Below are 14917 nucleotides of genomic sequence, written 5' to 3'. Positions count from 1 at the left end.
TTTGCAGCTATGAAACAGCAGGTCACCTCCACTGGTGAAGATTGTCAGGAGCACAGCACATAGGGCCTTGTTGATCACAGGAGAAAATGCATAGCTAATGGTGGTGACTATGTTGAAAAATAGTGTTTTGTAGCTGAGAATTTGCTCTATCAGTGTCATTGTGCTCTTTGGACCTGGTGTAGTTTCCATGGAAATACACAGAGAACATTAAATTTTGAGTGACCTACAACCTACCAGCAAAATAAAAGTACTCAAAAGTTATCATGTGCAGTGAGTAGATAAACAGATTTACTAAATCAAAGGCCAAACTGTAACAACAACTAAATTGCAGCGTGGGTATCAATTTATTCTTTCATTAATTATACATACAGCCACTAGAAGAAAGGAAAAACCCTCAGTAAATTCTAAACGAGATTACATGCATAAGTAAATATTAAGAACACTGTGGTAACTCACCACAAACCAAATTAAACATATGTGTAAATAAAGATATAACAGGAGTTTCTCAGCAAGCACTGAACATAACTGCCTTTCTGCTCTCACTGGTTTTTTAAGGACACTTGCCACAAAAGCATGATAAACACATCACAACACACTAAAAACCTGTCTGGTTCCCAAATGACAAACATCCAGGAATTAAAATAGTAAAGATAATATTATTCAGAAATTAAGAACAAGTCCAGCCTGGTTGGCAACTAATATTTTAAATTGGTCTTCAAATATTTGTAACTTTTTTTGTTGTACTTTATTTGTAGTTGAACCGTAGACTTCTCATGCACAAATCATTTAATTCCAGTAGATTTTTTGTGTTAGGTTTTCAAATAAGTGCTTTTTCAGAGTTCAAGTTATTCCATATATACGCAGATTCTAATGCTCACATACCTACTTCCTTTTCATTCCTCCTTCCATTTCTAAAAAACCTAAAACTCATCTTACATTTCTGCCATCAAGCAGTCTGCAGCAAAGTAATGGAGAACACCCATGGACATAGAGCTCTTCCATGAACATATAGCTAGATAAATCTGAAGACAGAGGAGTAGTAAAGAGCACTGAAATTACCACATTGGAAACTTGTCACACACAAGTTGGTACAGTACAACTGCTCAGAAAAAATAAGTTATCAATCTGTTCAAAGCAACGCAAGGAATCAAGCCAGAGTAGACTCCTTTTTCAAGCCTATCTGAACATAGCAGTGTGGTAATGTCACTACTGAACAACTTACCAAGTATTGACACTGTTACTGCTTCACAAGTCTTCCTGTGCATGTTTCTCAATTAATATCAAACTTATTTTCTCTTTCAGCTTATCTTGACCAACATCAAAATAACAAACTGTTAAATAATCACATGACTTTCATAACAACGTAAGAGGAGTAAAGGAAATAACAGAAATTACAGAAGTCACAATACCTGTTATTGAACAGTATACTATGTGAGGAGCAATCTTTTCAATGTCTTCATAACCTAGGCCAATTTCAGCCAGCTTCCCAGGGACGTAGTTCTCCACGAAAACATCAGATACAGCTGCGAGCTTTAGAAAAGAAAAGAGTGCATAAGATTTGTTAACAAGCTTCCAAAAGTTCAATATATTTCTCACGTAGCTCGAAGTACCACTAGTCAAGATGGTTCCTGTCTTTCTGACAGAACAGAATTCAAACCTGAAGAGATTTTTTTGGTCTGTTAGACTGTGCATGTCTGCAAACAACACGTTAGAGATGCTGTGTATATAGAAAAGAAACTATAAAAATTCTAAATCTGTGAGACAAAACTGCAATGTAATTGTATTGACAGAGTCATACTGATTTCCAAATATTTGATCAAAATTTACAGAACAGTCACTCACTTTATACTCACACCAAGCTTGAAGAAAGTGGGGAGAAAGGATGCATCTTTATCCTTCATGTTTCCCTTAGGATTCTGTAAAATGCTGGAGGTGGGGGGGAGGGGGACAGAAAGGATGGTGGTGGTGGTTCTTGGTTTTTTGTTGTTGTTTTCTAGTTGATTCTCTTCAGTTTCAAAACAACTGATAATACTTACTGTAACAGAAACTACACACATCTAAGGTCATCTCAATTAGGACAGCATTATAAATCTCTGCAGCAGGATTTTCTGCATCACATCTGAATAAATGATCTAGTCCAAAACCTACTGAGATTATAGATTAACCTACAACTCTGATGGGCTTTAAATTACATCTTTTTATTCTTAGAGAAGTTAAGCATGTAAATATTTGTACATACTTCAGTAGAATTAATATTAATTAAGAACTTCTGAAACAAGAGAAACTACATTTGAAAATAAATATATACTATTTGGCAGAGTTGTGGAGGTTGAGGTTCTTTTTCAGTTCAGTTGCTTTTTCCAGGAATTTAAATACTCCCTGACAAGAACACATTTGTACATACATCTACAAGCATGACCTAAAACTCTTCATTTCTTAATGTTATTTCAAGATGATCAGAGTCAAATTCTCTGGAACTACCATGCAGTTGTCTGATCAATATCCACAGCACACTGGGCCAGCTTCCATTAATTAGTGTCATCATATCTGCAATCATAAGCATTTTTGTTCTAGCATGTAGTCTGCTGAGTTGAATTTAAGGCCAAAGAAACAGCCAAGCCAGCAAATATTTCACAAGACAGACAAAAACTGACTCCTATTCGGACAAGAAGCCATGTAAATTATGAATGGCTTAACTAGATGCACAGATGAGATGCTAGTAACATTTACAGAAATGAACTTCAGCATACAGTAAAAGTGCATGTGGTAAATAATTTTTTAAGAGTCTGTGTCAAGGAACTCTAGGAGTGCCAGTTTTTAACAGTTACAATAATATGAGAAAATCCCCGAATTCTAAGCATTGCTGCTTTTTTTGTGTTGCTGTTTGTTTTGTTTTTAATTCATGACTGTGGAAATGACAAGCCCTTCATAGCAGTTACTTAAGAAGCCAGCATTCATCACAGGAAGGTTCTCAAGATCAAGGTTTTACAGAGCTGAAGCTTTAGCTAGTAAAAACAGAAGAAGCTCAGAGTGATCTGTGACTGTCCCAACCTTCTGTGCCACACAGCACATCCAAAGCAAAGAAAGGACAACGCACTGGGAGCAGGCTGTTGATCATCAATAGTATGTCTTCATGTAAAATAGACCTAAGGGGCTTTATTTGCTCTCTAGATCCTTTTTAGTCTATACATAATTGCTTCTACATTTGGTAATATTACAACGTTAGCTAAATTCATCTAAGAAATCAATTATAACTTTTGTACTGCTTTCACTGGGTTTTGTAACCTATCCAATACAGAGCAACAGCGTGGGCTAATTTGAAGGCTGCTGTCCATCTCATACTGAAGAACCAACACCTGCAAACCACTGTGGGGAAAAGAGGATGACTTGCATTACTGTAACAATTAATAAGTAAATAAATAAGTGCCAAAAGTCTAGATGTGGCAACACACGTGCATGACTACAGTGCAAAGTGAAGATACAATGATTTAGGCCAAGGTTAGTAGCATATATATTCTCAGAGAATGAAATGAGCATAACATTCCAGGCATCTTACAAATATGGTGTCAGCATGGCCTCTAGTGCTCTCATAACACCTGGGAACAGGCTTTAAATGTAAGCCAGCAGTGAACAGTATATCTCTGTTGGTGTTCATTGCATTCTGCCCAGCATTCTGCCATCAGCATCAACTGTATTCAGACTGTATCCAAACCAACTGCACAGAATCACACAGCCTTAAAGCACACAGGGACTTTCAGTCTTAAAATTCAACATGGTTTTAAATCCTCTGTTAAGTGAAGTTTCACACTAAACTACATGTCCTGCAAGCCCTTTGAGAAGCAAAGCTTCTAGTAAAGTACTAGCAAAGTAGTGTAGAACACAGAATACTATATGTTCCAGATTGGACACTTACGTGCACAATGTGTACATGTCAGGACATCAGAAAAAAAGGCATAATGAACACCAAAGTAATCATTAATTTGAATATAAGCAACACGTAACGAAGATACCAACTTGACAAAGCAAACTATTCATCCCTTCAGAAGGGCTTTTTTTTTTTAAACGAGTGTTCCATAAAGAGGAATGTGTGCATATATACACACAGTTAAGTGAGAGTATGCACGAGACATGATGGCTCTCCCAACCACATTGAACAGGAGGGAAGGAAGAGTGCCATCAGCTCCCCATCCAATGGAATTTCCCCAAGTCCTTCATGAATAAACATAGAGTTAAGGCTAAATACTCAGGACAAATGTATCCCTAAGTTTCTTAAAACAAGTTGCTGAATACTGCTGAGTAATACTCAAAAATGCAAGCCATATATGTCAGAGCACAGTATCAGTGCACATCCCATCACTGAAGAGAAAATAAGTTCCACTCAGTGAGACGCTCAAATTTTTGAATAGCAGTTAACAGTGAGTTAAAAGCAATAGGAAGGAAAACAAGGCTACAAGCAGAATACAGAAAGAGAATACAGACTAAAGAACAATTTTATGGTAACCACTCTGTAAAATATTCACATAATTATGAAAGAGTAGACCTTTGGACAAGTGTCTTGTCAACACTGTGCCAATCCAGGATTGCTGATTAACAGGTTTTCCTGCATACTTGACACTACTAATTCAATTATTCTAATCATGCTACTTTTCTTATTAAAGAAAAATGATTCAACTTCATCACTTTTCTCTGTTGGATGTAGGCCCAGGATACAGTTCATATTTATTTGTATCTGATGTCCCAAGCTCAAAGTTCCTCTTGCAAACACAAACAATACTTTTTGTTATAGAAAACATATCACTGTGCAAAATTCAGAATTCTACATACCTACATCTCGATATTACCAAAAGACAACTGACAACAAAGTCTTTTTACTATAGATAATGTTCTTATATTTTAAAGACCAAAAGTAAGAGATTATATTATAGTTCCATTTGAGAGGCAATAAAAAAAAAAAAAGTAAAGACCTCTGCACCAAGCACTTCCAAAAGCTACCATTAAGCCAAGTAAAACAAAGGCAGGATAGTTGCTATGTTGAAACAAAAATTGTGTGGGGCTTGAATTCAAGCAGCCCAGCCTCAAGTTCAAAGGTTGTAACGTTGCACATTCTGAAGTACTCAGCCATTTAATGGCACAGATCATGAAAAGATCAGTCGTACATTTAAAAGCTAAATCAAGCAGCCACCTTCCTGTACCAGTATTAAGATAAGAAAAAGGGAGCTTCTTAACCTGAAATTGTAGCAGTCACGCAAAGAAGAGGCAAACACTACAGCCAACTTTCCTCCAGCTCATCCTCACTCATAATCCCAGCTATCCTAAGCCCACATTCACAGAATCAACAGGCTTTTTGCTTCAAGTAGTTTTACTTTCCTTCACCATTTCTTTCCCGAAAGGTCAAATAAGGTGAGGAGACTCTCTGGAATGAATTTTTTTCAGAATTCCTACTTAGAATTTGACTATCCAAAAAATACATCTATATTTTCCCAAATGGCCGTATCTGTTCCCAAAACATTAGAAGATAAACATACAGCTTCATAACAGAAATGAATGGTTGTGTTCTTCAAAGAGTACGAGGAGAGGGTACTGGAGAATTCGTAAACTTTGCTTATAAACTCCAAAGATTGCATAGAGCTGACAGTAAAAAAAGTTTCAGAAGTATAAGACAACTTAATCTCTTTCCATTTCATATAACATTCCTGGCAATAAATCCTACCAGACAAATTCCACTTACTTCAGGACATACACAGACTCACCGTGAAAAGAAGAGTGACTAGAACTGACAGTGAAGCAAACAGGAACAGAAGCCAGCTCACAGTTTTAGATATGTTGCTACTCTTATGGTCTTTAGCCCTGCAGAACTAGTTAGCAGGCCCTACACCTCTCAAAAAAATAAAAAGGGATGAGAAAGCACAAGTTTTAAGGAGTGTGAAATACGGTGCATTTATTAGCTTAAAGATTACCAGAATAATCAAACTTTGTTACTGGAAAAATCATTACCTGAATTCATCCTTGCGTTCTCAACTGAAATACTGACAAAACCCTCATTCTAGACAAAAATGGCATTTGACCTACAGGACAGCACTTCTGATACAGCAACCAAAGCCATGAATATACTGTAACACTCAAAAATAAGCAAATACTGGAGCCCAGTTCTCCCACTGTAAACTCCTTGCTCCCTTCAAAGAAGACGTTTCTAACTGGAGTGATGAAGTTGAACAGAGAGATCTAACACACCCACAGCTAAGCACTGAACTGTTAGACCTTTACCTCACAATATTTCATCTGAAGTTTTTGATGTTTGAGCAAATTTTATTATATCTAAAATCATTATAAATTACTCTGAACAATGACCTTATCTCAATGCAAAACCATAGAGATAATATATGCCACGTCTCACCCACAATTTAAACAGTGAATGGCATACATACCTATTTTTAATTATCACACCTCTAATACTTGAAATGTAGAGTTTATTCTTTCTTACACAGGAAATATAAAATTGACACAATTTGCACCCCGTTAAAACCTACCTCCCTGATCAACTTTGCTCCTCTTGAATTCTTCATATTGATAGCTATACTCTGGGGACAAAAAGAAAAATCACTTAAGAGAAAGCCATTCTAATGATTACCGAACTCTTCTAAGCATAATCAGTAGTCAGTTTTCCATATTTAAAAATATGTTTTTGTTAGTAAAGCAAGTTTAACAGACTCTTAAGAACCAGACAAGCAACAGAGCAAGTCTGATGGATGTGCAACTGGGAGCTGCACTGTGCATTGTATGTTTGTACAGCACTTACTACTGCAAGTAGTGGGGACAACACGAGAAACATTTGTTTCAGTGAAAGCAAGCCTCTAAACAGCTTATTGTGTAACTTCATCTTAATACCAAAGATTCACAAGCTCTCTGTGCTAACCTAACTTCAGTATAATGCCTGCTTTCCCACAACTCTAGCTGCAAAGTAGGGCAGGTGAGCTCAGCTGACCCGCACAAAATGAAGTGATCCTTAAAATACTAACAGTAACCATCACCCTTCAATTCAACAGGGTTAATTCTGTACCAGAAACTGAAGACTAGCAGGACCACTCTTGCATTTGGAATTTGCTTCAGCTAATCTCAGGACCATACCAGAGACTTGCAGCCTTTTTTGTTCAAAATACTTCAGTTATCTCATGAAATGTATTCACCTTGACAATACAATTAAAGCCAATGTAACTATTGCTCCATTAGGTACGCTAAGAATCAAATGAGTTTAAACTAAGTCCTCATAAAGTCTGTTTATGGAAAAAAATTAAAGATTGGAAGTTTTCTCTGACTGCTAATCATATTCACTTAAGGTTTTGTTGTTTGTTTTCACTTAGTTTTTTGTCAACAATCATGTACTGTGCAAAACTCTTTCTAGAAAAAGCAAAAGTAAATAATTTGGAAGAGAAGTGCTGTGTCTTTAACTGTTTTCACAACTGACAGACTAATCTTCAGTGAAGCACTTCACGTACCTTTTTATTTCTATTGACACTGAGAAAATAAACACTTTCTGTTCCAACAAAAGGTGGGCCCCAGCTTCTTGTATCATCACCAGTTCCTGAAAGAAATATCACCATGTTTTCATAGTTATTCAACATTACACTGACAATAAACAAACAAAAGAAAAAAAATTAATTATACTAGCTAATATTTAAGCCTCCTAAACTTCAGCTAGCAGGTAGGGGAAAAACAACCACTTTAGTATACATGTTTCAGGGCATTCACTTCAGAAAACACCTAAGAGTGAATGAGACTAAGCAAAACAAGTTTTGCTTTTGTTACTGCTGTAATCATTATAATATGGCTTCTTAATATAGCTTGCTTTGTTCCTTCTGTGATTACTTGCATCTTAAAGTATGCACATCAACACACAGTCACACCTCAGTACTTAATTCCTTTCTAACTTAAGGCACAGCTTTGAGGTACAGCAGCACTCTTTTAGGCAATCTCAAACAATTTAGCAGATGCTCTCAGTCAGCACACAGTCAAAAAACCATTCCTGAAACACTATGGACACGAAGTCATGAGATCACTGATCAGCACAGCTCACTCAGCTGCGTGCTGAGGAATATCACCAAAAAGAAGCACTTGCTACTGACTTCTGTTCAGAAATTCTGTTGCCTTACAGAAAAGCAAGATGGCATTAAAGCTGGTGCAGACACCAATGTAATTGAATCTCTTATGCCTAATTTCCAATTTTAAACCTTTAAGTGTCAAGAAGACTAGCAATAAACTTAAAATGAAAGTACAGCTACAACCAGTAAATTTGAAGCTGAATTTAATTAAGATGTAATTATGAACCTTAGTGCCAGCAAGCATACAAAATATTTCTCTATCATTATCTCAAGTTTATGCACTTGCTAACTTCAAGGCAGCAGAAACTTTCCTCAGATAGGCAGCACAGAAGGCCAACATCAGCAGAGATACAGAACTAAGCTAAAGATTAGATTAAAGAAAGATTATCTTTCTTCCTTGTAATAATAAAATGAAAATTAAAAGCAGAGCTTCTGTTTCCAAAATTGAAGTGCCTGCCTTTTAACCGGTACTCTAATCTTGGATAGCAAGATGAATTTCTGTTTAATATTACCTGAGAAGCTTGGGCTCAGAGAAAACTGAGTCACCTTAGCTCTCCAGTGGAAAAAAAAAAACACCTTATCCCTCTGTTCCCACCATAAGGGGAATCCATGTCTTAAGGTGCACATTGCTTGTGTTTGACTCTTACCAGAATACACAATTAAATATATATATATATATGTATATATATATATATATATATATATACACACACACACACACTTTCTCTTATTAATCATGTTTTAAACCACAAGGCTTAAAAAATATCTCCTGAAGGAAAACCATAAACAGAACATCATGGCATAGCAAACTGCCCCAGAGTAACTCTTCTGGTAATTTTGCTTTTAGTCTTTTATTAAAATAGCACATTTATTTCAAAACATACCTACAGCATCTCTCCACATGACAAAGGCACATATTTCCCTCTATGCAGAATTTCAGGCACTTTTTTCTATCATAGACTTAAATATTTAAATGTACATTATTTAACTGAGGCAGGTTGTCAAGTGCATGGCTCCTCTCATTATGGTTTGTCTCCTACTGTATCTGCCATCAGAGATACACAGTGATCACTGATGTTAGGATGCACCATTTACAAGAACCACAGAATCACCAAAGTTGGAAGAAACTTCTGGAGATCATCCAGTCCAACACCCCTGCTAAAGCAGGGTCCCTGCAGCAGGCTGCACAGGTGGGTTTTAACCATCCCCAGAGAAGGAGACTGAGCAACATCCCTGGGCAGCCTGTTCTAAGTCCACTGCACCCTCAAAGCCAAAAACTTTTTCCATCCTGTTCAGATGGAAATTCCTGAGTTCCAGTTTGTACCCTTTGCCCCTTGTTCCATTGCTGGACACAACTGAAAAGATCCTGACCATGAACACTTGACACTGGGGACAGCAGATAACCTCCAATTCAACAAACTTTTATGGGTATAACTGAATGCTTCTATACCTTTATGAAAACCCTTTACTTGTACACATATTACTGCACAAGGCTTGCCTTATGGCTATTCCTTCTCATACCAAGAATGAGAAAGTCAAAAACACAATGTTCATCTTCTCAGAGGTTTGTACAATCACCACCTCACATGCATTAATGTTAGCTGTATGTGGAAATCCAATCATTTCCTACAAGAAAAGCTTTGAGTGAAGTTTCAATAAGCAATATCAGTCTAATTAATACGACAAAGGCATGGTACGCACTAAAAAGACCTGTAAAAACAGACAGAGTATTTTCTTTCTCAAAAACTGCAGTAATACCCCTACCACATTTCCATTACACTGCTAAAGCAGCAAGAGATAAGGGCACGAAAATCAAGCAGAGGTCTTTATGTTGCTAATACTGAGTCCTAAGCTAAAGTGACTGCCATGATGGATGGGGGAGAAAAAAAAAAAGCACCATATAAAGCATGGATGCCCACTCTTTTGGCTTGCCCTGAGCCACACCGACTGAAGTGGAACTGCCTTGGTCCATATATATGTAGGTTGCTCCAAAAGTAATGCCTCCTATTTATTTCCGTGGAAGCTACAACCTAACCAACAAGCACAGAAAGTGTTTGATACAGCAAATTCCCAGCTACAAAAAAAATACGGCGGTGAATATGTTGAAAAGTAAGCTCTGTATTTTCACCAGCGTTGAACAGGAGTCTGTGTGCCAAACTCATCAACATCTACATCAGTGAAGGTGACCCATCATCACTGCTGCTGAAATGCACCACCCACCTCCTCGCTGTGCTCACATCCATTGTTTGGTCCCCAGTGGTTCAGTGAGTGCTGATGAACGCCAATGAATGCCATTCTTTCTGTGTGGAGGAATTCAGTGACACACCTTTGCTTGATATGCACTCCACATCAGACACCATTTGGTCAGACTGCTCTGCTGCCATCAACAAAACGTAACAAAATACTGCCAGGAAGCTTCAGCCATACTGCCATACCACCAACATCCACCTTTGACATCATGGGCCAACATAATAAAACAGTAGGCGTTACTTTTGGAGCAGCCTCCAAAATATTTATAACATAGTTAATGCATATAAGCAACAAAATATTTTAATTTTTAACAATTTTTGTTAAAATATAAAAAAGTAGAGCAGCAAAACCATAAAACTGGTGGGATATTTGACCTTGTTTTTTGCAACCCTAATATATCACCCTGGTTGAAGGCGATGGCTGCCATTCTCAGTGAGCTCTCAGAGTGCTCATCAGAGATTTCTGATCAAATTTACTGTTCCTGTACTACATCCTCAAAAACAGTTGCTCAGAAATGAACCTACTGCCAAAAGACGATGAAATGAATAAGGTAACTGTGAAGTGAAGGGTATTCCTCTTTGGTGAGACAGGGCTTATACAGGTCTGCTAAAGACTGCCAATCAGATTTTTGAATTGAATGCTTGATTGCAACTCTACATATTTCACTCAAAAGCATGCAAATAACTTACTTATGTTAGCTGAAAATAGAGTCGCAAATATAACAATAAATTGATAATTTTCAGCCTTGAAACCTATTCTCAAATTCCTCTATCAGGACGGAAAGCACAGCTGCATATTTCTCGCTATTCACAGGATTTGTGTTCAGCCAACACATCAAAATTTGTGAAATTGTTTGCCATAACTTGAGCTATCACTGCACTGTCCTCATTTCACCCCAGACAGGGCTAATAGTGCACAGATGTTTGGTCATTGCTGAGTTACAGTTGCACACCTGGGGCAGGGCTGGCTGAGAGATGGCAGGGAAGAGCCACTGCCATGATGGTGTGAGGGCACAGGCCGGGCTGCACCGTGAGCAGTGCCAGGCCACAGGCTGGACATGCCTGATATCAAGGATGAAATATCACTGAGTATCAGCAGTTACATTGTTTCTGGTAGCATTTTAATAGCTACTAAATAACTGTGGGCATGAAATAATCCCAACCAGCATGACATAAAGTTATGCTGATTTAGCTTCCCACCCCCATGATTCTTAAACTTGTTTTGGTTTTTTGGGTGTTTTTTTGTTTGTTTTAAAGTATAAACTGCTATATCATTTATCTTTATCTTGCTGGGAAGGACAAAGCAGAAATTTTAATTGAAACCTCCTAATATAATGAAATCATACCAACATACCAAAAAAAAAACAAAAACAAAAAAAAAAAACCACCCAACCAACATGGTACCTTAAGGAAAAACCCTAGAAACTTATAATTCTGTAGTTTGTCAAATTTTGGAGGCTATACTACTGTTACAACTGCTTTTATCCTCTCACCACAAGAGTCTCCAAAAACCTAAGCATTTCCATGACACTTTGAAACCTGAGCAAAGTCCAAAACACTCAAAAGAAATCAAATTTAGTGACGGAATAAGGCATGTTAGTAGCGATGACCCAGTGCTGTTTTGTACATTAGTATCTGGAGAAACAAGTGACCTACCATCACAGCTTCAATCTTACCTTTCCTAAATGCATATTTGTTCCTGAACAAAACACACACATTGGAGTACAGTGTTAAACTTCAAGCAAACAGACATGCAAGCAAACTTATTAATAAACTTCCATGCCAGAAATAGAGCAATTATGTCAACAGATTCCAGAAATTTGATAGCTATAGCTTCACAAAAATACAAGCTACTACAAAATTTAGCATCTCACAGCCCAATACCATACACACACCACCACCAAAAACATACAGTCACCAAATAAACTTACTATTGGTCACCTCTGAAAATATTTAGACAATTGTACACTCCCAATCCGTAGTAAACATCCCACAACGTCATCAGAAATTAAACTGTTGTTAACATGTGAGGAAAAGCGTAAAAGAAGACAATTCCAAATACAGAAACAATACATACACAATCATTTGCTAAATTAGCCCACATTCTTACTACATAGAAAACAAAGGAGAACCTTACCTGGTCTTTCCACTTTAATAACTTCAGCCCCTAGATCTCCTAAATTCATCGTGGCAAAGGGCCCTGCAAGCACTCTGTAAAATTTAGAAAGATTTTCTTAGTTTTTTTCCCTACAGTATTTGCATCTAGACAGTGTTCCAAATCATAAACAAAACACAAACCTTGTTAAATCAAGAATTTTCACACCATCCAGTGGCTTTACATTACTGATACCTGACAAGAAACAGAAAACAGTAAGTTACTCTTGATTTTTTTTTTTTGCAAGATATTTCTGATTCAACTTAACTCTCATCATCCTCCCTCCAACTATAGAATAATAAACCTTTCAATGAAGCCCTTCAAAATCCAGAAATCGTACAGTCAACACAGCAGAACCTATTCCAAACACCTCAGAATTCTACAGTGAAAATACTTGAAGGTATTTTATACATGCCCACCACTAACACACACATAGCTTTCATAGACTAATGTGATGAAAGATCCAGCAAAAGCACAGCAAACATCACAACAGCAAACTAAAATTAACAGATAACAGATCAACTTGAAGTAGAGAACCCACAGCAGCAAAGTGGTCTGGCCTCTAGCAGACCCATGCACTTGCACCACACAAAAGAAGACTCTGCATTTCAAAAACAAGTTATAGAACTGAAGGCACAGTGTGTGAACCAAGGCAACACTTGTTCTGCCTTTCAATTTTCGATAACTAAGCATGCAAGGTAACTGCTAGCAAATCAACACCCCTTCCTCCTTTCCCTCCCTACACCTTCCAACCTGACCAGCCCTGAGAAACAGCCATCATTCCAGAGGGATTTGAGCTGCACAGTTTGGTTTTTTGATGCAGTGTGCAAACCAGGCAGGATATGGATGAAAATGGGCGGGTCTAGGAGCAGCCATGTATATCGCACACTTCAAACCCTGGAGGAAAATTAATACTGCCAACTCTCTTCAACACTGTATAACTCAGTGAGAGCTCCAGGTGCTGGGAAATACCTGTGCCAGTGCCAGGTAAGCATCACAAATCCTCCACATAGCTGCACATTTATCCGGTTGGCTATACATATGTGAACACATCAACATACGCTTACTATCTATTACAGAACAGTGCGAATTTGCTTCACTGTGACCTTACTGTCAGTTTAGGAGAAATGGTTAACAGAGAGGGACCAGATTCCTCTATATTTTCCATTCTCTCCACTATTTTTCCCTTTGAATTATTCTAGTAACCGTGACTGAAATCAAACCCATTCTCCCAACTCTACCTTCATTCTGCTTGTACACAAACTATTCCCAGCACATCTGAATTGAGCCCAAGCAGGACAGCCACACTCCTTTTTAAGATCCCTTTGCTAGAGAGTAAACAGATTCATTCACCCTCAGCTCAGATGCATTAGTTCAACCCACCAGGCTGTCCCCAGAATAAAAGCAGGGGTAGCCACAGGCAAGTTTATTGTAAGGGTACAAGTAAGCAGCCAGAAAGATCACTCTGTGGCAGAGCGGATCAAGTTATCTTCACGTCAGATTACCAAATTTTCCTCTATAAGTGATACGAGGGGGAAATGAGAAAAGATTAGCTCAGCACACTGAATACTTCTATAAGAATGCAAATCCGTCTGAAATTAATTGTAATCCAATCACTCCCAACTCCAGAGGAGCATCACTCCTCAGATGCCAGGTCCCAGCTTTGGCTGCACAGCCACTTTTACAATCAAACCCACCCCAACCAGAGTTTGCTGTCACACCAAGGGTGCACTTGTGGAGTCACAGCTCCACGCTCCCTCCAACTGTTATGCAATCAACGCAGCTATCAGTGTCATTTTGTCATTATTTAATAACAGAGAAGCGTGAAAGCCAATGGAAACTGACTCTGACGCAGCTTTTTTCTTTTACAAACGAAGGGAACTGTTTGATGGTACGATTTGGAAGCCTTAGAGGAAGAAAAAATAATAATGATAATTAATTTAAAAAAAAAAAAAAAAAAAAAAAAAAAAAAGGCTATTAGCGCCCAGATATGCCCAGCAGCTCTCTCCGATGCGAACCGTGGCAGTCCCGCACCGCGGCGCCCGGTACCGGCACAGCAGGGCCGCCGAGCAGAGCCCAGCACCGGCCACGCTCCGCAAAGCGCTCGCACCCGCCACCGGCCGAGGGCTGAAGACGCGACGTGAGAAAGAGGCTGGGCTGGGCGCGGCGCGGCTACCTGCCGGAGGAGCTGAGGACGAGACGGCGCTCAGAGCGCGGGGGCTGCCGCCGGCAGCACGACGCAAAAACCTCCACAGCCCGCGGCCACAGCTCCTCCACGCCGGCTCGGTGCCCAGCATCCTCGCGAGCGGCACGGCTCGAAGAGGCACTCGAACGTCAGCCGCTGAGCACCACAGCGAACGCCGCAAGAAGGAGCGCGCTACGCTACACTGCGCTGCGCTGCGCGTGCGCGCGCCCAA

The 14917-nt window shown here is 38.7% G+C and overlaps 1 protein-coding gene across 5 annotated transcripts in view; it reads right to left on the bottom strand.

Annotated features, from left to right (window-relative positions):
- SUGCT (succinyl-CoA:glutarate-CoA transferase) overlaps positions 1–14917 on the bottom strand; it is a 328914-nt gene extending 313997 nt beyond the window's left edge. For 4 of the 5 annotated variants that reach the window (XM_048951255.1, XM_048951257.1, XM_048951259.1 and 1 more), the window contains exons 1-6: positions 14611–14917; positions 12644–12695; positions 12483–12556; positions 7494–7579; positions 6528–6578; positions 1410–1530 (exon numbers count right to left, since the gene is read on the bottom strand). In XM_048951255.1, the coding sequence (XP_048807212.1) occupies positions 1410–1530; positions 6528–6578; positions 7494–7579; positions 12483–12556; positions 12644–12695; positions 14611–14797 (571 nt within the window). In that variant the 5' untranslated portion in view covers positions 14798–14917. The remainder of the gene's footprint in view (positions 1–1409; positions 1531–6527; positions 6579–7493; positions 7580–12482; positions 12557–12643; positions 12696–14610) is intronic. The other variant, XM_048951256.1, reaches the window with a different exon arrangement.

Source organism: Lagopus muta, chromosome 7 (genome assembly GCF_023343835.1).
Source record: "Lagopus muta isolate bLagMut1 chromosome 7, bLagMut1 primary, whole genome shotgun sequence".
Lineage (NCBI taxonomy): Eukaryota > Metazoa > Chordata > Aves > Galliformes > Phasianidae > Lagopus > Lagopus muta.
The sequence above is the reverse complement of the archived record's forward strand: the minus strand, read 5'-3'. Positions and strand labels throughout refer to the sequence as shown.